Source organism: Molossus molossus, unplaced genomic scaffold (genome assembly GCF_014108415.1).
Source record: "Molossus molossus isolate mMolMol1 unplaced genomic scaffold, mMolMol1.p scaffold_m16_p_8, whole genome shotgun sequence".
NCBI classification, from domain to species: domain Eukaryota; kingdom Metazoa; phylum Chordata; class Mammalia; order Chiroptera; family Molossidae; genus Molossus; species Molossus molossus.
The window spans coordinates 40832551-40856510 of NW_023425402.1; the positions used below are offsets into that span (position 1 = coordinate 40832551).

Sequence of the window (23960 nt, forward strand, 5' to 3'; positions counted from 1 at the left end):
GGAAGTGATACATTCTATAAGGGATTAATATCCAAGATATATAAGGAACTCATATTACTTAACACCAAAAAATTAAACAATCAATTACAAAATGACAGAAGTCCTGAATAAACATTTTTCCAAAGAGGACATACAGATGGCCAGTAGACAATGAAAAAATACACAATATTACTAATCATCAGGGAAATGCAAATTGAAACCACAATGAGATGTCATTTCACACCTGTCAGACTGTCTATCATCAATAAATCAACAAAAATGTGTTAGTGAGGATGTGGAGAAAAGGGAGTCCTCATGCACTGTTGGTGGGATTGCAAATTACTGCAGCCACTGTGGAAAACAGTATGAAGATTCTCAAAAATACAGCCTTGGACAAAAGTAGGTTAACAATTATGAGTATGTGAAACAGTTTATTTTTGTATTATTATTTCTTAATTATTGTATTATTTTCCATATGAATAACTGTAAACCTACTTTTTCCCCACTCTGTATAAAACTAGAACTACCATATGACTCAGCAATTCTTCTGGATGTTTCCCCAAAGAAATCCAAAGTACTAATTTGAAAAGACATATGCACCTCTATGTTCACTGCAATGTTGTTTAAATAGTCAAGATATGGAAGCAACCTACATGTCCATCAATAGACGAATTGGTACAGAAGACATGGTACATGTATACAATGGAATATTACTCAGCCATAAAAAAGAATGAAATCTTGAAATTTCTGACTACATGGTTGGACGTAGAGGGTATTATGCTAAGTAAAATAAGTCAGTTAAAGACAAATACCATATGATTTTACTGATATGTGGAATCTAAAATACAAAATGAACAAAGAAGGCAGAAACAAACTCAAATATAGAGAACATTTTGATGGTTGTCATATAGGGTGGGTTAAGGGGATGGGTGAAAAAGGGGAAGGGATTATATGTACAGATTGCCAGTTAAAAAAAACAGTCACTGGGTTGTGAAGTAGTACAGCATAGACAATGTCATCAATATTGTAATAACTGTGTATGGTGTCAGAGAGGTACTAGACTTATCAGAGTGATCACTTTTAAGTTACATAAATGTCTAATCACTATGTTGTATACCTAAAACTAATATAATATTGTGTGTCAACTATAATTCAAAAGCAAAAATGTTGTTACAGAGTCTCAGTTCTACCCCTGATTTACTGAATTAGAATTTTGGGGGGATAGGAATATGTATATAAATGTGTATGAGATATGTAGAGATTTATATATCCCTCTGAGATTCTGATGTGTGCCATTTGTTAGAAGCCACTAAATGAATTAATGTGCTTTTTTCCCCCACCTTAAGAATTTGTCAAAATGTCTGAACCTACTGTTTTGAGTATTGATATATTTCATATGCACACGTATGCATTTTTCTTCTGCATAGTTTTCATAGTGTTTTCAGTATCTGAGAAATTCTTCTGTTACTTGATGTCAAGTTGTATTATGAACTTATTAATTAGTGTTACTCTGTAAGATCAATTTTGAGGAAATGAAATGCAGTGCAGAAGTTAAAAGGCACAGGTGTGAAATAACATCTCATTGTAACTATTTTTCTTATTGCACCACAGGGACAAAAGCCAGGATGGATAATCAAGTCTGGTATTTGAGAACTGCAAAGCTGGCTCTGGCCTTGGCAATCATCCGCTCAAAACCAGCAGACAGAAGCAGCAGAGAGTACACAGAGCACCTTGCGCGGGTGGTGTCGGGGCAGGACTCGAAGTGGAGATCAAGAGTTGAAACCTTGGAAGCGGAAGTCCTTCAACTACGTCAAAAACTTCTACTGAGCAGGATGTGTTCTGGGTTGTTTACGAGAGGTGAGTGTGTGAAATTGCCTTTTGGTAATACATCCCTTTGTTTTGTTTCAGCTTCATAAGTTTTTAGAAATTTTTTCATTTCCTAAAACTAGACTTCTTGCCCTTTAAAGATTTTTTACTTCTAGTCATTCATTAAAAACGTTATTGTCACTTCCTAATGAATGGGCAACATTAGACAGTGGGATAAATTTAAAGAATGAAAATAGAGGTGAAGGCAGTAATGTTTTAATCTTACAGATAAATTAATTTTAAAATCACATTGTTCAGCCTTATTGTTATATATATATTTTTGTGTGTGTGTGTGTGTTGCTTTTATATTAAATAATTCATCTAGCAATCATGTGTCAAGTACCAGCTATGGCCCAGGCATGAAATGGGTGATGAGAACCCAACAATGTAGGAGTAGATACTGTCCTTGCCATTAGGTTCCTACTATTCTAACAGGAAAAACAGACCTATAAGTAATTAACCCAGTTGTGATAAATGGGATAACAGAGGCTCTAACAAAGTGCAGAGGGAAAGCCATTCATTCTGCCTGGTCTAGAAAGGTTTCCTGAGCCTGGCCACCAGTCAGTGAGGTGGTCACCGAGCAGGCTGCAGGGGGCAAAGGCACAGCAGCCGAAGATACATGTCCCTTCAGGATACCGCCAGCATTGCATTTCAGGGTGACCAGAACACCGGGAGCAGAGATGTGAGGGGGAGAAGGGAAGAGAGGTGAGTTGGGACCAGGTTCAAAAGGGCCCTGAATGTCAGCATAGGGACTGTTTTGCTGTATTTCCCATCAGGAAGTTGACCATACAATTTGGGTCTCTGTGGGACCCCTATGACAGTGAAAGGCAGGGACTTTTAATTATACTGGGACAACAGGCAAAAAGCAGGACGCGAACAAACTGGAATGTGTGGTCACCCCATTCATCAGAAACCAAATAACTCCTGATGCAGAGGATTGACCTCATATTGGAATTGGGAAATATAATTCTCGTGATTTAATAAAAGAAGTTAGTTAGATCATGTTACTTTGTGGAAAACCCTTCTCTCAATTCCAGATCTGCTTCACATTGGATACAGACTTGTGATCATTGCCCATAATGCCGTGGGTGATTTCGCCTCTAGTCACCTCTTCCGCCTTGTGTCGTACAGCCTCCCCCCTGTAAACTGTTCCAGCCACCGCGGCCTTCTTCCAGCCCTCGGGGCTGCTTCTTGCCTTGGGCCTTTGTTATGTTCTTTTCCTTGACTCTCTTTGTGGCTGGCCTCTTCCCTTCCTAGAGCTCTTACTCAAAATGATACCCCCTAAGAGTCTTCTCTGTACACATGGCACCCCCTTACCAGTTATTCTTTAACCAATCACCTGCTGTGGACTATTTATTTGTTTACTTGGTTGCTGCTTAATCTCTGAACTAGAGCCTAAGTTCACTGAGGAGAATAGGTCTTTGACTTGCCAAGCACTCTCTGCTAAATGCCCACCCCAAAGCCTGACACACAGAAGGTGCTCCATAAATAATTGTCAGATGGAAGTGGAGCAGAGAGGATGTTTTGGCTGTAGCAGTGACTGGAGACAAGGAGACAAGATTTAAAAGCATTTCCAAAGCCAGTGTGAAGAATGATGAGTTGTACTAGATCCTGTGACAGGGAGAACTAAAAGGAGGTCAGACAGACGTGAACGATTTCAGAGCAGACACTGCAGACATTTGTGAATGATTTCTGAGCGTGGTTAAGGGAGACAGAGGCGTTTAGGATAACTGAGGTGTCCAGTCCTGGTATTGAATTGGTTGTGGTGCATTGCATCCAGGTAGTGAACATGGAAATAAACTTGTAGAATAAAAGGTTGAGTGCAGATTTGTCTGAGTATGGTCTCATCCCTGGATATACAGGATCCCTGGATATACAGGGATTACCCAGAAGGAAGGTGGAAGTATGGTCCTAAAATTCAAAGGGATGAGCGAGCTGGAAATGGAGATGCAGACTTAAGATTTATTGACATATAAGTAATAGTTGAAGGTATAGCTGTAGATAAGACTCATTGGGAGAAGAGAGCTGGGAGCTGGGGGTACTGTGGTTGCCCACATTCCAGGGTGGGCAAAGGAAAAGGAGCCATGGAAAAGAATGTGAGTGTCACATTAGGAGAACACAGGTGTAGTACACACATAGTTGCTAAGGGTAATAGGTTACTCACCAGCTTTAGTTTGGGGGATTATCAGGAAAGCTCATTAACCTAATAACCAGATGTTACTAAAATCGGATTATTGTGTGAGAGAAATAGTGTTATGTGATTAATAGCCACATTTTGGTCTCCCTAGAGTCTGGGTAATGGTACCCAGTGAATGACAAACATAATCAGTTTTCTTAATTTTTTCTGTAAAGTTATATGATTGACATAATACACACATATAAACATTTCCAGTAATCTTAAAGTGTGACTATCATAAACATGCATGATATCAAAACTGTTGTTTAGTGTGAAGGGTCTATTTATAACACTGATATAATGATATGTATTTTTTGTTTGGAATAAGTGTGTCCCTAACAGTGAGAGCCTAGGTGATAACTTGTTTTTACACTGAAAACTTTCGCTTACAGCACCTGTGAGAGAAATTTTCCAATATCGTATAATTAAAATCAGTTTTACTCACAGTAGGAGTCGCAGGTAAAGCGTTTCATTGCAGATGTTTGGAAGTAATCAGTCTCTTCATCTGTCAGCTTAAACTTGAAAAATGCGGAATAAATGGATAGATTCAGATAGATAGAGTCACTTTTAAAGGGAAACGAAAAAAGCTTACAGGGGGTATTAGATTGATAGGAAAGTAAAGGAGGAACACAGATGTTATTTCAAGATACAGAGAGTGAGAACCTGACATGCCTTGCTCTGATAAAACTCCATTTCTGAAAATTAAAACGATACTATAGATGTATTTATATCGTTAAGTATTTCTTTCTGGAATTTTCAGGGTTGCTTTACATAGGCAACTGTTCTTGAGCATTTAGACAGTAGGCCCTCGATAAATGCTGATTGGAATACTTCTTGACAGAATGAGAGGGTGGGAGACGTAATTTACAGCATCAACTACACATCGAAGCAACTGAGCAACCCAGAATTAAATAAAGCAGAGCCGAAATATCAACGTAAACAAATAAGGAAGTGACATAATTTTTAAAGCATTTTAGGAACTCAGCTATTTATTTTAATTTATTTTTCTACAACCTCTTAAAGAAAACTATACTTTTTAATATTATTTATTAAGGCACTAGATTATACAAAGAAGGGATAAATAGAATTTGCTTAGAATTATGCCACATTTTTATTTTACTTAAATGCTCCTTAGTAGTGGGGAGGAGGGAGGGAGGAAGGATCAAAGAAGCCCGGCTATCCAGTGACATTTCTCAGAACCCTTGTGGTGATGCACAGAAGACACAGTTAGTTCTCTACTCTATGTCTAGGTTTTTTCTTCCTTACTAAAGCACTCCAGTTTTCTTTAGGAAGAAATGAGCTTATATCCAGTGAATTAATTCATGAACACCTTAGACTTGTTTTGCCAGTATTGTTCTAAGATTGGGCAGCGGCCAATGAAAGGTAAAAAGCTGTCTTACAAGCTTTTGAAAAATATTTGCTTCTTTGTATAAAGAAACCGAGGTTCATGAAAGAGAGCATTAAACTTTTTTTTTTTTTTTACCTCAGTTATCCTTTTCCCTGTATGAGGCACTGTCACATGAGATGCAATGACTGGAACTGTGGTGGCCGTTTTGCAGCTGTGAGGCAGTACTGCAAAGAATGCCAGCATGCTAAGGATGGTGAAGTAGTAGGATGAGGAAAACCGGGGTCCTTCTTGACACTGCTGAGCAGTCAAAGTACCTCGAGGTTTACTGGCTTAGGCATTTTTAAAAAGGTAAACAGTAGTTTAAGCCATTGTTATTTATGTATTCTCTTCTTTGTATCTGAACACAGCCTAATTTATAGAGCTGGGGAGAAAGGGTGAGGTCCTAAATAAATTAGAGCAATACTAATTTTCCTCCCAAGAATCTTCTTGATCTACATGAGAGAAAATGAGAGAGAAAACTGTGTCCTTTAATCTAGAACAGTTTCTTAAAGATGGCTTCATAATGTCGGCAGGGATTGCATCTAGGTTCGGAGCCTGGGGACTGGCCAGGGAGGGGTGTTAGTGACTGTTCTTCAGTGTTGACTGGTGAAGGGCATGGTAACAGGAGCAGTGCCTGCTGAGTGTGTGAGTGTGAGTGTGAGTGTGTGTGAGAGAGAGCTGGGCAGGGAGGGGACTCCGGAGGCTGCTTCATACTGACAGTAGTTTGGCATTCACAGGAGGGAAGTAGACAGGTGAAGTGTCAGGTGTGTGTTTTTCCTCCAGTTGTATGTACTCGCTGTGTATTTATAAATGATGGATAGGCTGCTGGAGGAGTAACTGGAAAGTATCAAGAAAGTAGGACAAATTAAAATTAAATGAATTCATTGCTTTACATGTTTATCTGTGAAGTTCATTGAATACAGAGCATATACAGAGAGTGTGGAGGTGGTATGTAAAGCGGCACAATTAGTTTAGGTTGAACTTAGCTCATCTAAATTTAGGGTCCAACCAGATGGCTTTAGGAGCATCCCTACCCTTCTAGCTGACAGTGCCTTGGGTTGTTCACCCCTCCCTTATTGCCCCCTTGGAGTGCTTTACACCCCGCAGACTGAGCCCCCCGTGTTCCGTTGCCTGCTCTGGACCCTGCTTCCCAGCTTATGTTAAGTCTGGATTTAACAAAAGGTTTTTAGCTATACTGGTGTTGCCCAAGGGTCAGAACAGTGGCTGGATATCCCAGCTGACCATGTGTACCTCATCAGAACTAGCATGGACCTTGTCTTTTTCCCCCGATGGCTGCTTTTCTGGGAAACTCAGCCTGTGTCCCATCTCTGTTCTTACCTTGCCCCAGACCATGTACTAAGGTGACACTGCAAACAACCAAGTAACAGTCACGTTTCTGGAGCTCAGCATGCATATTTTGGAGCATTCACAGTTTTTCAGATGCTGGAAGAGCACAGGACGTGAAAGAATAAGCATTCCCTTCTTAGTTTTCACATAAGGTCTTCTAATATAAATTGTCAGAGGTAATGATTAAAATTTACTTAAAATTGCAGTTGATTTAAAACACGTATGCGGAATGTACATAAACATCTGAGAATGTGCCCTTAATTTAATATTGGTCCTAATGAAAGGCTCCCGAACAAAATAGAAACAGATTCATAGATGCAGAAAACAGGCTGATGGTTGCCATAGGGTAGAGGGGACTGGGTGAAAAAGGTGAAGGGATTAAAAAGTACAAACTGGTAGTTACAAAATAGTCATGGGGATGTAAAGTACAGCACAAGGAATATAGTCAATATATTGTAATAACTGTGTATGGTGCCAGGTGGGTACTGGAAATGGGGGAGACCACTTTGATTTTTGTTTTAAATTTTACCCTCACTCGAGGACATTTTTGCATTTATCTTCGGATAGAGCGGGAGGGAGAAAGGGAAGGACAGAGAGAGAAAAACATCGATGTGAGAGAAACACATCAACTGGTTGTCACACACACAACCCCAACTGGGGCTGGGGACAAACTGCAACCGAGGTACGTGTCCTTAGCGGGAACTGAACCTGGGCCGCTCTAACTGCTGAGCCAGACCAGCCAGGGCAGGGAGATCACTTTGTAAAATATATAATTATCTAACCACTATGCTGTACACCTGAAACCAATACAAAATAATATTGAATGCCAACTGTAATTGAAACTAAAAATTTTTCAAAAGGCTCAAAAATAATTTAAAGTGCATAGATAATTATACACCAGACATGTTTTACTCATTATATAAAAATGGAATTAATCTTTTGAAAAGAGACCATCAACATACAAAGAAATTAAAGGTAAGTTTAACAAACTCAGAATATTAAATGGCTCTAATAGTGACAAGGCAACAATTGAGAGATGTAAACGTCAGAGTTACTGTTACAAGAGCTGACTGTGGTAGGAATGGTGTGTGGAGATGGGGAGGACGAAGGCCAGACAAGCGCTGGGGTAGGTACTGGGCCTGGAGGATCCGGGAGCTTCAGAGGCTGGGCTCAGGGAGGGCAGCCAAGCGTCCTGCAGTAGTCAGTGTCCCAGGTGGAAATCATCAGTCCTCCCAGATCTCCTTTCTGTACCAGGCTCTGAATCTCATTGCATGATCCAGCTGTCTTCCTTGCCTCGGCTGGGTTCTAGGAAAGTATGTATCTTCAATGCCCAGGTAATCCCCTAGGTATGTTGACTATAATTCCTGTGCATCTCTGGATTCGCTTTGTTTCTCTCCATTCTATTTATCCCTCTTCCCCTCTCTCCCTCCCTCCATCCTTACTTTCCTCCTTCCTTCCTAATAAGCACCCATATAGAAGATTCAGAATATGTCCTATTTTCTGGTATAAGCTGTGCAGTTGTATGAGACAGCCCCCCCCCCTTTTTTTTCCAGGGGAAACATCCTTTTTCTATTTCAAGTAATTTAAAAGACATCTTATAAGGAAATTTTTGCATAGGAAATGTAGTATGCTGTTACTAGAAATCAATAGAAACCCTTAAACTCTGATTCAACTATACTATGATATGAATCCTTAAGGAGTATATAAAGTAACATAACTAAAAAATAAAGACACTGCCATAAATGAATGCTAGCATGTTATAGGCAATAAGACAAAACACATTTACTTATAAGTAAGGTTTTGTATCATGCACTTGAAACTGTGAACGCCCACACTTGCATTCTATTCTGGGTTGTACCGAGAGCTAAACTAGCTAACCTTGATGGAAAGGGGATTGAATGAATTCCTAAATGGAGTATGGAGACAAAGCACATGTATCTGTAACAGTGGTGCAAAACCAGAGCTCGGAGTGAATCTGTGGAGGGAGGTCCAGGGTGTGGGACCCACGTCAGTTCGTGATTTGCGTGATAGCACTCATTACAGGGATGGGCGTGACCCTTTTCTTATACTGCAGGTAAAGGGTGGTCTTTTCAGTTGAATCTTGTTTTGGAAACGTGAATTTTAAAATTTAAATTGCTTATAAGCATTTCTTAGAGTTCGTGTGAAAATCAAATACCTCAGAGAGTGCCTCTGCTGTGGGTGTGTGTGCTGTGCAGGAGACACAGGTGTGAGCGGCTTCCAGCCACTGAGCGAATTCATTGTTTCACAACATCGGTTGTTTTATGGTAAGCGCATGATAATTTTTCTTGTTTTTGGTCTCTCCCATTTCTCTTAGAGTCAGACAGAAATATTGCCTGTGTGTCTTTAATACATTCAGACTATGTCTGCCGAAGTTTGTGCTTTGAAATAAACAAGAAAAAGATTGTTGTTTTCAGAGAAAGCTGGTTCTTTTCCTTTCAAAATCCTAGCTCTAGAAATTCCTCGTTACTCTTTTAATTAATAAGTCAAATGAAGAACAAAGACTTTTATGCCCTCCCTTGGTGCTTGATTCAGATCTTACACACAGTAGTTTTTCAAAGATGTTTCTCAGCTTGATATGTAAATTACCATATCTGATTAGGCTTGTAAATATTTGTAGTGTAAATCACCTTCATGAGCTAAAGTGGGATTTTCTATGTAAAATGTAATGTAATACATTTTACATCAGTTTGATGTAACCACTTGCTGAAAAAATAACTGGTGAAAATTTGAAAAATGCTTCTGATCCATCTATGTACTTTTTATTGTAATAGGAGTTTTCAAAAAATGCATTAATAAAGCAGAATATCGCAGAATTTTGTTATCTTTGCTTCCTTCCATTGTTATTCTGATAACAAGATACCTTTCTCCCTGGAATTCAGTATAATTTGTTCATTCTTTCTGTAAAATATTTTTGATAGAATGACCTTATTCTTTGACCCTTTCACATAAATTAGATGGCACTGTGCGTAGTTTAATACCTAATGTTGCTAATAACTGTGCCTTTAATAACTCCGAAATTATTTCTACCTGTGTATTTTGTAAAGTGTTTATCCTCATCTGATTATTTTTTATCCTGTGAACCACAAGGAGCCTCATCATATCTGTAATTTCCAAGCAGGCGTCAATCCAAAGTAGGACAAGTCCATGCTGGTGGCTGCTCTGTGGCCACGCAGCCTCTGATGTCTGAGGAGCTGGGCCCAGGGAGCTGCACCGCAGTGGTCTGTGCTCGTCCAGTCCCTCTGAAACTTCTCTTTAAAGAAGTGCCCTGTCCGTGCACAGGCGCCTGCGTGGTGACAAATCCACTGCTCGCTTGCCTTTTCAACAGAAAATGCTGCTAAATGAGAATCTTTTGTACCTGTGTTAAAAAGAGAAGTGCTATTAGTCAAATTTGCAACTTCAAATTGTCAAATGTGTTGTTATGTTGTGACTTTCTGAAAGGCTTTGCCTTGGTAGTGTTGGTAGACATAGCTAGAGCTCCAGGCAGTGGTCCTGAACCCTGCCTGTGAATTAGAATCACCTGGGGAGCTGTTAAAACTCCTGATGCCTGAGTTGCACCCCAGACCAATCTCAGGCGGTTGGGCCGAGGCATCAGTGTTTCTTCGCAATCCCTAGGATTGAGAAACATTGGTTTAGGTAGATTTTTATTTTCTATATTCAATTCAGACGTCTTTATAGCAGTTTTCATTACTAATGCAACCTAGTTTTAATCCTACAATTAATTGAATTAATTTATTGGAGTGTTTAGTATGCTGTAGTTATTTGTTAGAAAGAGTAGAATACAATGACATTGGGCCTTTGGGGGGATACATCTGACAGTAGGTTTAGTCTGCACTGATTTACTTCAGCGGTGAGGACTAAGATCTGAGATCTGATGAGTGGTGAGGGGAGGGCAGGTGTATGGGAGCTGCGGGGAAGGCTGTGCAGTGGTCTGTGTGCGCGTTTGGGTGTGTGCGGGGAGGGCTGTGCAGCCGTCTATGTGCACGTTTGGATGTGCGCGGGGAGGGCTGTACAGCGGTCTGTGTGTGCGTTTGGATGTGCGGGAGAGGGCTGTGCAGCGGTCTGTGTGTGCGTTTGGATGTGCGGGAGAGGGCTGTACAGCGGTCTGTGTGTGCGTTTGGATGTGCGGGAGAGGGCTGTGCAGCGGTCTTTGTGCGCATTTGGATGTGCGCGGGGAGGGCTGTACAGCGGTCTGTGTGTGCGTTTGGATGTGCGGGAGAGGGCTGTGCAGCGGTCTGTGTGTGCGTTTGGATGTGCGCGGGGAGGGCTGTGCAGCGGTCTGTGTGTGCGTTTTGATGTGCGCGGGGAGGGCTGTGCAGCGGTCTGTGTGTGCGTTTGGATGTGCGGGGGAGGGCTGTGCAGTGGTCTCTGTGTGTGTTTGGATGTGCTGTGGCACAACTGGGTTTGGGGTTGGGCCTTTTCTGGGGATCTCAAGCTTTTTTGTGTAAATAGTGAATAACCATAAGATAGAAACTGGAATTTTTTTCAACCTCCTTTTTTATTCTGTAAGGGTAAATAATAGTAATAGACAGCTTCTTCCAGCCTCCAAAAGCATTGTCCTAAGGCATTCTCACTTTTGAATCAGAGAATACTTGTATTTCTGCTCCTTTCAGTTTTATTTGTTTACTATAGTATATAGTTTATTGAACAATTTTTGATGTGCTTTTCAAATGCCTCTTTTCATGTTATTGCTATACTTACTCTGCTGTTCAGGGTCCTTGAGTTACTCAGCAGCCCATGATGACTGAAATTGCCTCATTAGAAAGAAACCAGTATCATTCTTCCTTTCATTTACATGTTGCCGGTGGTTTTCCATGTTAGCTGACTATGGGATCTTATTGGCAATGCTTTGGGATATTTTTGAGAAATGCTTTATCAGTCGATGCAGAGTCATTCTCTATTGCATAGTTTATAAGTAAATATTTAATTAAGAAGGTGCTTAACATATATATGCACACAGCTAATAGTGCTGTAGTTAAAATTACACTAAAACCATTGTGGCAGCGTGATCTTAATTTATGGTTTCTTATTTTAATTCTGTATCAAGAATTCTCAGCTATTAAAATTACATAGTTTATTAGGTTTTAGATAGTTCTGTAGTAAATTCTTTTTTCCTCCAACTAACTAAAATGTTCTATATTGACTGGAAAGTAGTAGACACTCAGGTTTTGTGGCATGAATATTATGAATCTGTATGTTTACCAGAAGGCATCTGGGAAATTGTAAATAGACGTGATGTGATTATAATGTCCATTTTGACAGTATGTTTGAATACGGAGAAGTTCAATGCCTAGAGCACCATGCTCAATATACATTTTTATACACTGATGAATGGTCGTCATCAAGGTCTAGCACCCAATAGGTGTTCAATGATTAATTTAAGAATGAACATGCATAAATGAATGAAGAAAGAACCAACAAAGGGAGAGGAGGTATGATTGATGTGGGGAAGGGTTGCTGAGAGCATATTCTAGATGTAGAGTTTTTATAGAAAAGAGCATAAATTTTGACATTAGATGAATCTGGGGTGAATCTCAGATCCACCAATATGTGCTAAGCTTTTTCCACCTCTCATGAAAATCACTTGCCCTGGCCGGTTTGGCTTACTGGTTGGAGCATTGACCTGTGGACCAGAGAGTCCTGGGTTTGGTTCCCGCTAGGGGCACGTACCAAAAAAAACCAAAAAACAAACAAACAAAAAAAATCACTTTCCTCCTCTGTAAAATGAGGCTAAAGAGAAGGAGGATAATAATGGGCAATGGTGAGATTTAATGAGCAATACTTGTCACCAAGCTTCCTGATACACAGATAAAAAATAAATACTAATTTTCTTCCTCATTGGCCTTGATATTTGGGTGGAAACTTCATTGATTCCTTAATAGCAGAAGAGCCTTGGGATTTTTTGTTTTGTTTTGTTTTTGACTTCAGAATATTTTTGTTTAGTTCTATCTTGCAATGCCCTGGATCTAGCTGTTTTAGGAGATTATACAAGTGGGAAAGAAAAAAAAAAAAGGGTTAAGGGTGTGTGTGTTTTTCTATTAGTAAAACTGAACGACTGGCATCATTGCCACATCCTGAGTTCTAGTCCAGTAACAAAAGTAGAAGGTTCTCAGTGTGTCACAGGCCTGGATGTCTGAGTAGGAATTCAGCTGTCATCCTGTTTAATTATTTTGGGAGGTAACATTAATGAAACTTGATTTTCATTCTCTAGTCTGTTTCTGTGTTGTTACAAAGACTTCTAATCTGAGTTCTATTCTTTTGCTCTGATTTCTCAATTATATAATTTTCAGTGTTCTTCTCCTTCCGCAAAAGGCCCTATGACTTCTCTGTCCTCTGTAAAATATAATTTCTCCTATTTCAGGCCTTCGCTGTAGGTCATCTGCCACCCCTTTTTGCCTCTGCAATTTTCCTCCCAGTTAAGATCATGGTTCAAACAGTGGGCAGCTTTCTGTTATCTAGGGACAGGTTACATTCAAGTCCCTTCCCATGTGAACCCAGACTTTCTTTCCAGACCTGTACCCTGCTCTACACCCCTCTGCATCCCTGAGTTCCAGCGACACCTTCTCTGAACCACCGTGCCTGCCCCTTGCCTCTTGCTCCTGCCCTTATCTGATGTGAAAGGCCTTTCTAACGAAAGCTTTATGATCCCTTGACACTTGTTCTACATGAAATCTTTCTCACTTTCCCCCAGTTTGAACTAAAGCCTTTGTATTCTTAGAGCCTATCACCTGCACCTATGTTTGGCCCTGATGCCTCTTGACCTATAGTCAAGTTAGTTATTGGCCTGTCCTTTTCTTGGTTCTCTGATGGTCGGAGGTCATGCCTCAGTTACCACATGCGTCCTTGTAGCCCTTATTCTGGCTCCTTTGCATGGTAGCATTGCGTACAGTTTAAGTTCTGTGAAATCACCTGTTCTGACAAGGGAGAATTCATTTTGTTTGGCTTATTTTTCTCTGAAAAATGTGTGCCGATTTTATTTTTTAATGGTAAGAGATTGTGTTGCTCTTTTGGTCAAATTTATTTAATTTCCTAGACCACTGGTTTTTACAATGCCTGATGGACGAATCAGCTGTAATGTTGAAGCTACGCTGTACCGCTTTATATTCAACCTTGCAAGTTATGAAAACCAGAACTCCTGAGAAAGGACTTCATTTTCAGGAATATAACAATAGTAAAATTAGTAGTAATGTATTCTGCTTGGTTAGCAATAAGGTGTTTGCAGAAAATTGACTTTGAGTTCTCCTTTTTAGTACATACAAGAATATTTTTATTATAATTCACTTGTAATGATTGACTATTGAGCTCTTTGGCTACAACTCTTATTCAAAATTAAGACTATTTTTACTTTGTCTCCTTATGCTAGAGAACAGACTATACAGAATTAAGTATATGACTTTGGCCATAGCCATATATTCTTTTTAGAGTGGAAAGGAGAGAGGGAAGGAGAGAGAGAGAAACATCAATGTGAAATAGACACATAGATTGGTTGCCTCCCACATGACCCTGACTGGAGCCTGGGATTGGACCTGCACCTCAGGTACATGCCCTTGACTGGGAATTGAACCCATGACCCTTTGGTCCACAGGCTGACACTCTAACCACTGAGCCAAACCAGTTAGGGCCATAGCCATGTTTTTTAATAGCGTGGTCATTGGGGCTTTATTGGCAGGTAGACTATACTTAAAAAAAAAGAATGTTAGCTATGAAATGCAGATGTCTCCAGGCTATGACATGTGAATAATTCTTGATCTTCATAGCAAGCCTGTAATACGTTCACATACTCAAGGCATCTGCTGCGTTATGATATCATTCTTTGAATGTTTTATCCCAGGATGAAATGAAAAGCATCTAATTCCGAGATACAAAATCGGCCAAATAGAGTATTTTTCTATTTTTGAATTGTCACTCAGTCTAGGGGTATTACCAATATTTTCAAGTAGTCTTGTGAGTTTTTAAAGAAGAGAGTCATTTATGTTATTCCACAATGAAATAATAATCTCTCCACCTCTGAGACTGCATCCCACTTTTCTTGTAATGCTATTATAACATTTCGCCGAATGGCCGCACACCCGCCTTGTGCCCGGCTCCATGCTGAGTGCTTAGGATAGAGTGGGCATACTGACGGGGTGCCTTCTCTTTGGAGTTTCAGTCCAAGCAGCAGACAGCCAGCTAACAAACACACAGTAGCAAGTTCTGTTTTAGAGGGATCGGAACTGGAATGTCAGAAAAGGCATTCCTGAAGAGGAATATTTAAATTCACTGAAGATCTAATAGTACTCAGGATAGGTGGGTTGGAAGGGGTAAGAAAATGTTCTATATTTAAAAAATAGCACAGAATTGATGAGCTGTGTATTTTTTTTTTTTTTTTTTTTTTGGTACGTGCCCCTAGCAGGAACCGAACCTGGGAGCAGACCAATGCTCAACTACTGAGCCAAACTGGCCAGGGATTTTTATATTTTTTTTAATTTTTAATTTTTTTGTAAAGGAGTAATTTCCAAACTTGTTTTCATGCTAGAATCACTTGAGGAGTTTGAAAAAATTCAGTGCTTAGACCCTACTCTGAGGGAGACTATGAATACTTAGAAAACCATTATTGAGGTGTTTTCAGCAGGTGGGTGACATAGGATTTGTGATCAAGCAGATCACTGGGCTCCAGCATGAGACAGATTGGAGAGGGAGGAGGCTGGAGGGGCAGAGACCCGTTATGAGGCATTGCAGGGAATTGGACAAGAGAGGGGCACAGCGTGGACAAGGCTGGCATTACTTGAGATGGCGAATAATGGAAGAGTAGAAGTTGGTATCTTAGTCTGTTAGGGCTGTTACAATAAAAATACCATAGACTGGGAAGCTTATAAACAACAGAATTTGTTTCTCATAGTTCTGGAGGCTGGGAAGTCTAGGTCAAGGTGTCATAGATTCAGTGTCTGGTGAGGACTCACTTCCTGGCTCACATACAGCCCCTTCCCCCTGTGTCTTCACATGGTGGGAGGGGCAGAAGAGCTGTCAGGGGCGGAGGGAGCTCCTTTGTGATGCACTGACCCCCTTCCTGAGGGTTCCGCCCTCATCACCTAATCGCCTCCCAAAGGCCTTCTCTCTTAATATCATTACCTTGAGGATTAGGATTTTAACATATGAATTTTGGGGCAACACAGACACTCAGACTATAGCAGTTGGCAAAAGGAAAAGAGAAAATATGATCATTAGGCAAAAATCCTAAGATAGTATCACATAAACCAAGTGAAGAGACTATTTTGAGAATGAGGAAACGCATCAAGCAAAGTAGAAATTGGTGACTGTCTATTAAAACAAGGGACCAGGGGTTCATTCATTCACTGGCAACTTTGCTGAGAGAAGTGAAAGGTTTATGGAAGAAAGTGTCCTGACAATGGAAAGGTGGCTGTGGGTGTGGTTAGGAAACATTTAAGGGGAGGGAGAGCGTGGGGGTGAGCCTTGAACGATGCACGGAAATGCAGCCAGTAGGCCTGTGCTCAACCCATGAAGGGAAGAACGCAATCTGAGGCTGAGTGTGGTGTGTTGTCCCAGAAGAGAGGATTGCACTTACGAAGTCCGGACTTTATTTTCCGATAACGAGGAGACATTGAAAGGTTCTGAACTAAGACTGCTGTACATGCAGCAGCAGAGTGTTGCACGTTCCAGGGGGGACACCGAGGGCAGGTAGTGTTCCAAGCAAGGGATGAAAAGAGCACAGACTGGGATCCTGGTAAGGGGAATGAAAGCTTCCAAAGGTACCTTTTGAAACAAACAAAAATAATGCATTTATTGAATAACTGACAAGCTTTAGGGAGAGAAGGAAAGAGAATGCTCAAAGGGAATTCAAAATATTGAAAATTGAGGCCTGGCTGGTTTGGCTCAGCGGTGAGAGCGTCTGCGCATGGACCGAAGGGTCTTGGGTTTGATTTCTGGTCCTACACCAATGTTTCTGTCTCTCTCTCTTCCTCTCTGCCTTCAACTCTGTCAAAAATCAGTGGAAAAATATCCTCATGTGAGGGTTTAAAAAATATACAGCCCTAGCTGGTTTGGCTCAGTGGTTAGAGTGTTGGCCCTTGAACCAAAGACCCTCCTGTTCTGTTCTGGTCAAGGGCACATACCTCAGTTGTGGTTTGATCCTCAGCCCTGGTTGGGGTCATTCATGAGGCAACCAGTCGGTGTATCTTTCTCACATCAATGTTTCTCTCTCTTTCTCTCTCTCTCCCTCTCTCACTCCCACTCTATCTGAAAATCAGTGGAAAAGTATCCTTAAGGATTTAAAAAAATATATACACACACACACATATATATGAAATTGGCGGATTGAAGAAAGAACTTTTTATTTATCAGTAATAAAAGCGATGTATATATATGCTATGTATCAGTTTTGTTGATTATGAGGTCAAAATATTTTGCATTTTTGGAGGGAAAGGGAAAATATATTTAACCAACATTTTATAATTTTGTTTGGTACCTGCAAAATCCATTGTCTGCCTCCCTTTGGAGTGACATCCCCATAAGGAAAGGAGTGGTGGTTTCTGCTCCCAGCAGGGTCATGAGGGCCCTGGAGCAGGGGGCCTTCACCTGCGTCCACAGAATGTATGAGGCCCCGGGCACCGGGGGGAGGTAATAGGTAAATACATCAAGGCTCCGCAAGGCGCCAGGAAAATGACTGGTGTGTCTGATGGCTCGTATTATAATACCTGGGAGACACATTATTTTTAGTCACCAGGACCAAAGATTAAAGGGGATTTGTGAATGTTTTGAATATCCTAGGACTACCTGATTATTTTCTTGCGGAAGCCTAAGTTATTTGAAGATAAAATGTTTAACAGTAACCTGGGGACAGATTGAACTGTTACTAATTCTAAAATTAATAAGAAGGGGCATTAGAGGGTAGCAATGCCCACTATGGTCATAAATAAAACCGTATTTTAAGTAATAATAGAAAAATAACTTTGCCTGAGTTCTGTGGGATTTTTTTTTCTCTCCATTTCAAGGAAACCAGTTTCCTTAGTATCTGTGATTATCAGTATGTTTTTGGGAGAGCAAATTGATTCTAGTTTTTCACAGTAATTTTTTGATAGCTTTTAAAGCCTAGATTCCACTGACTGGTTTTGATATGACAGAATTAAATAAATAATAAATAAATAGATAGATTAAATCTTGAAACCAGAACTCATAGCCACGAACTACTATAAAAGACAGCTTTAAAAACTATTATAGCCCAGCCGGTGTGGCTCAGTGGTTGAGTATTGTCCCATGCACCTAGAGGTTGCCGGTTCGATTCTCAGTCAGGGCACATGCCCAGGTTGTGGGCCTGATCCGGGGGCCCATCAATGTTTCCCTGTCACATCAATGTTTTTATTTCTCTCTCCCTCTCCCTTCCTCTCTCTCTAAAAATCAATACACATATGTTAAAAAAACAAAAACTATTCTAGTCAGAGGAAGTCCTTATCCCTAGAAATGCAGCTGATCTTGGGACATCCCTGTAGTAGTGTTCTGATTTAAATCTCTATCTTTTTCGTCTAAACAGGTGTACATCAGTTAGACAAATATGCGCCTGGCTCCACGTCAGGAATTCAGGGGCCACACACAAGCCTGCAGCTGTAGATTTACGAGTTGCAAGGTACCTAATAAGATGGATGTAATTTAGAGAGTGGAATGGAAATGTGAAAAAATTAGAAGGGGAATTAAAATTGGAGACCTCTTCTTGTTCAGGTGTGATATTGTAAACATATAGTTTAGGCAGAAGATTAACTGAAAGTTAGCTGAAAAATAAAAAGCTCTTGCCCGTTTTCTCAGTGTTTAGAGTGTCGGCCTGAGGACCAAAGATTCTCTGATTTGATTCTGGTCAAGGGCACGCACCTCGGTTGCTGTTTGTCCCCGGCCCTGGTCGGGGTCTTGTGGGAGGCAGCCAGTCAGTGTGTCTCTCTCACATCAGTGTTTCTCTGCCAACCCCCCCCCCCCCCCCCACACACACACACACTCTATCTGAAGATAAAGGGAAAAATGTCCTCGGGTGAGGATTTAAAAAAACAAACAAACATGTATCTATTTCAGTACAATGCAGGGATCTTCTAAAGTAGCCCATATAATCAGTAAATACTTAAATATATGATATTTGCTCAGTACTGTGCTTGACTTTTAAGGTTGGGAAAGAAGAAAAATGTCTGCTTGCTGCTCATTATGACTCCATGATGGGGTTAGAGAGGCAAGATCTCCTGAGGCAGACACACGTAAAGATACCACATATGATCTATATAGTATTGGTTTTGGTTATATTTATTCACGGTCATTCATTGATTAGTTTCTTCATTTCTTCAACTGACATGGTGATTTCTGGAGGTCTAGTGGCAGAAGATAGAAGAAATAGAATTTATACTGCAATGGAGGAGACAGGTAATAATAACATGTAAACCAATAAGCAAGAAAAATTCTGTGAGTGTTAAAAGCTGTGAAGAAAATAAATGAGGTTGAAGTGAGGGAGTGCCTGGGAGTGGATCAGGCTGCCCATTTAGGGTGGCCAGTGAGACCTCACTGAGGAGCGTGGGCGCTGACCCTGAAGGAGCAGGGTCGTCCTGGCCCGGGGGCAGGAGCCAGTGGCTACCCGGCCGAGAGTGGGGAATAGCGGGCAGGAGAGGAGGCCAGAGAGGACAGGAGCACCCATTACATAGTTTGTGCCAGTGAGAATCCTTTGGTGAGCGTTAAGGAGGGGATTTAACTTCTTGCTCTGACTGCGGAGTGGAGAATGTAGGAGAGGGGAGCGGCTGGGCAGGCGCCCGAGGCTGCGGTCCCTAACGGGGGTGTGCTGGCTTAGGACAAGGCGGGAAGGGGACAGCAGGAATGTGTAAAGCTCCAGTTCTGAGAAATGGAAAATAAACTGGCAAAGGTGAACCCTGAAAAGGGAGTGGAAATGCAGCTGAACTTGGCAATACTAAACATGAACCCATAGAGAGGAAACAAAGACATCTCTGGGAGGTTTGAAGGTGGGAACAGAGATGGCATGAATGGGACAGCCCACGTCTCTGCTACCCAAAGAAAGCAGAACAGACATAAGTTAATCTAAGGCACTGGTCCTCACATTTAGAATCACCTGGGAAGCTTTAAAAAACTGATACTCGGGTCCCACCCCTGAGAGATTCTGACATGTTCAGCGTGGGCTATTGTCTGGTATTGGACTTTTAAAAGTTCCCAAAGTCACTGTAATGTTTAAGCAAGGTTGCAAACCACCAGTGTAAGATCTTTTCGTGTAAGTTCTTATAAACCAGGAGCTCTCGAATCCAGCAAGAAACAAGTGAAGCAGGCTTAGTGCATGATATTGGGAGTCATAATGAGCAGCAAGCAGACTTTTTCTTTCCTGGTGGCTTCTTTAGATTGGTGTTCAGGGGAGGCCTCTCTGAAGGAATGACATTTAAACAGACACTTGAATGATAATGAGGGACTAGCCTTGAGAAAATTGAGGTGGCGTGTAGAGAGCATCTCAGACAGAGGGAACGTTTAAGCAAAGGCCCCAAAATGAGAACAAAATTAGTAGATCCAATAAACAGAAGGATGAGGCGGGGTTAATATTATTTGTCAGTGGAATGTGTATGGGGGTCAATAAAGCGTCAAAGTCAACTCGTAGGTTTAAAGTGTTGCAGGCAAAGAGTAGTAATACTGTTATTTGGAAATTGGACCAAGTTTAAGTGAAGGGTATGATTTCTTTTGGAGATATGAGATTTTAAGTGCTGATATCAAGTTGAGATACTTAGGGACTTGAGTTTCGGAGAGGAGGTAGGACTGGAGATGTAGATTTGAGAGTCATCTGCTTAAAGGAATTTTTTGAGGCTATAGGAAAGATGGGAGAATCCAGAAAGCTGAACAGGAGAAGAAAGCCAAAGGCACAATGGTAAGGAAGGTTTAAATTGGCAAACTAGAGGATGGCTTGGGAGAGAGAGATGGGGGTAAGTTTAGAGTTTGAGCACCTGAAGGCAGGAGGCGTTGTGCTGTCAAATAGTCCTGAACCAAGCTGACACATACAAAATATATATATACTGTTTTGTTTTGTGAACCACATGCAGTAAAGACAATTCAGCTAAGATATATCATTCCATTAGCTTGTAATTTCATGCATTTGACATTGCTACCTCCCTCGGTGTATTCAAAATTAGAATTGTGATACAGGCTGCTGGAGTGGGATTAAACAAAACTTCAGCCTTTTCGGTCAGCATTTCTCAAATATGCTTTTCAACAGGCTAAAATATATCCTTCCAGATGCCGAAGACAATTGCTTTAAAGTGAAATACTCTTTTCAGAAGAGTTGTGCAGTACTTTAAAATTGCATTTCCTGTTTGACCACCAGGTGGCGCAAACATTACTTTTAAATTGTATCAGTGCATGTGATTACTATTAATGCTAAGAAATCAGTTAGTAGTGACAGATTATATATACCTGTAATGACCTTTAAGTGAATTGAATAGATGCTGTTTTATTTAACTGTGTGTGTGTGTGTGTGTGTGTGTGTGTGTGTATCTATATAATCTCTCTCAAGTATTTAGACCACCAAGGATATATTTTATCCCATTGCAAAGCATATTTGAGAAATGCTGACCAAAAAGGCTGAAGTTTTGTTTAATTCCGATCTAGCAGCCTACATCATAATTCTAACTTTGAGTACACCAAGGGAGACAGCAATGTCAAATGTAGAGGGGTAGGCATCAGGCAACAGAAATACCCACAGTACTAAACTCTGTGTCTGCCCTTAAGAATCTCTCCATTCCAATGGGATGTTACTAATACATTAAAAACAGGTTGATGGATGTAGTTCTAGAAGTATGTGTAAGGTACAAGATAATCCAGACAGAGTTAAGGTACAAGATAATTCAGACAGAGTGTGATGTTTTCTGCTCCAGGCAGAACAGGGAAGGTTTCACAGGATTTGAGAATCAGTCCATCTTCGGGTTACAGGATAAGAACACCAGAGAGTAGGAATGACTTGTGCACATGTACAGGTGTGTGGGTTAGCATGGTATGTTTTGGTAAATGGTAAAAGTTTAATATTTCTTTTATGGAAATGAGAGTGAGGATGGAGTGAGGCTGGAAAAGTTGACAGGGGACACATAGTGAAAGGCTTTGTGGGCCAATCTGAGGATCTTGGAGCACTCTCATCTCATAGGTAAGGGAAGATTTTGAAAGGTTTTAAGGGTGGCGATCATGGGATCAAACTAGCATGTTAGCCGGTGACTCTCAGGCCAGTTGAGAATGTGGCCTCGAAGACGACAGAAGAGAGGTAGGTAAACCAGGTAGGTGCGAGTATTGCAGTGCCTGAGCAAAAGATGATGATGGTGTGAACTAAAGTGGTGGAAAGAACTAGAGAAAGATAGATTCAGACATTCAGACATTGTAATGATGGTTAATTTTATGGTCAACTTGTCTGGACCACCTATGCCCAGATATTTGGAAAAACGTTATTCTGGATGTGGCTGTAAGGGTATGTTTGGATGAGATTAAAGTTTGAATAGACTGAGTAAAGCAGATTGCCTTCTCTAATGTGGATGAGCTCCTGCAAACAGTTGAACTCTTGAAAAACCAAAAAGTTGAATAAGAGTGAATTCCTTCTTTCTGAATGTCTTTGAGTTGGGACATTGGTCTTTTCCTGCCTCTGGATTTACGCTGAAGCATTGGTTCTCCTGGAGCTCGAGCCTGCTTGCCTGCAGACTGGGGCAGACACCATCAGCGCTCCTTGATCTCAGCCTTGGAGGTTGGACAGGAATTGCAGCAGCAACTCTCCCGGGTCTCCAGCTCGCTGCCTGTAGATCTTGGGACTTCTCTGTCTCTATAATCACATGAGCCAATTCCTTGTAATAAGTACCTCTCTCTTTGTACACATACGTGTGTGTGAGTGTGTGTAGTGTGTATTCTGTTACTCTGCAGAGTCATAGTGTGCATGCTGAAGGCAGAATCAGCATAATACGGCATTTCACCGTATATGGATGGATAGAATAGAGAAAGGAGCCGAGGATGACCCCTCACCCCAGGCCTGGCGACTGGAGGAATCGTCCTGCCGTTAGCTGAGATAGGCAGCATGTAGGACAAACATGGATTGTTTGTTTATGTGTGCAGTGTGGGAAGATTTGTTTAGTTTTATAAACAAAGTTTGTGGGACCTTTAGGGTGTACAGAAAAGATGCCTTTTAGCCAGTTGGTTCTCTAAGTTTAATTTTATAAGTGATTAGGGACTGTTGAAATGGATGACAAAAGGCATCAAGAATCGATGTGGATGTGAATATTTGGGGGCAACAGAAGACAAATTTACTATTGATTCAGGGGTGGGCATTTCTTGGGCAGGGTGTGTGGCAGGAGGGCACCGGATCCCTTTCGTGCTGTACGTTGGAGATTCACTCTGAAACAGTCAGTGGAGTTGAGATGGGACTGAGAGGGACTGAGAGAGACTGAGAGGGTTAAGGCTCAGTCAAGAGGAACTGACAGTCTGTGGAATCCAGTGTACAAGGGGAACTACAGGATATTTCAGACAGAATCTATAATTTTATTTGATATCTTATTTCCTGTCATTTACCTGTGATTTCACACTTCAGATTTACATTTTTTGTGTCTTTAATCATTTAATCACTAGATAATACAGGGTGGGCAAAAGTAGTTTACAACTCTGAGTATGCAAAAGTTTATTCTTCTTTAATATTCGTTCATTATTGTTATTCTCCATACGAACACCTGTGAGCCTGCTGTTGCTGCACCGTGTATTTACTGAGCATTTAGTGTGTGCCAGACTCTGCTTGACCAGGGGGTGTGTAGTTTATCTCTTTTAAATCTAATGACAAACATATTAGTTAGATCATATCCAGCGACTTGGAGAGAAATTCTAGTCTTCAGTCCCTTCAGCCCAGTAAGAAGTTAGGACAGAAGCATCATTTGACTCCTGCTTCGCCTTAGTCCCTCCTGGAAAAACAGGAACTGCAGAAAGTAGCAGTAACGTGGCTTTATTTTCTCTTCTCTCTTTTGGGTATGATGCTTCGTTAGTCATGCTTGAGATTTATGATTGGAAAAGTCATCCAAGCAAATGAGTAGAAGAATCTGATTGTAGTTCGTAAGACTCAGTTAAAGAGACAAGGGATGTTACTGTTTTTTTCCATGCTATAAATTACTCAGATAAGCTTGGCTATTTAAAAATCTTATTTGTATGAATAAATATACTATTCAT

At 40.9% G+C, this 23960-nt stretch overlaps 1 protein-coding gene across 1 annotated transcript in view; it reads left to right on the plus strand.

Annotated features, from left to right (window-relative positions):
- The first annotated feature begins 1595 nt into the window (after positions 1-1595).
- Positions 1596-23960, plus strand: part of MEI4 (meiotic double-stranded break formation protein 4) — a 145076-nt gene continuing 122711 nt past the window's right edge. The window contains exon 1 of the mRNA XM_036247737.1: positions 1596-1836. Within this exon, the coding sequence (XP_036103630.1) occupies positions 1605-1836 (232 nt within the window). The 5' untranslated portion in view covers positions 1596-1604. The remainder of the gene's footprint in view (positions 1837-23960) is intronic.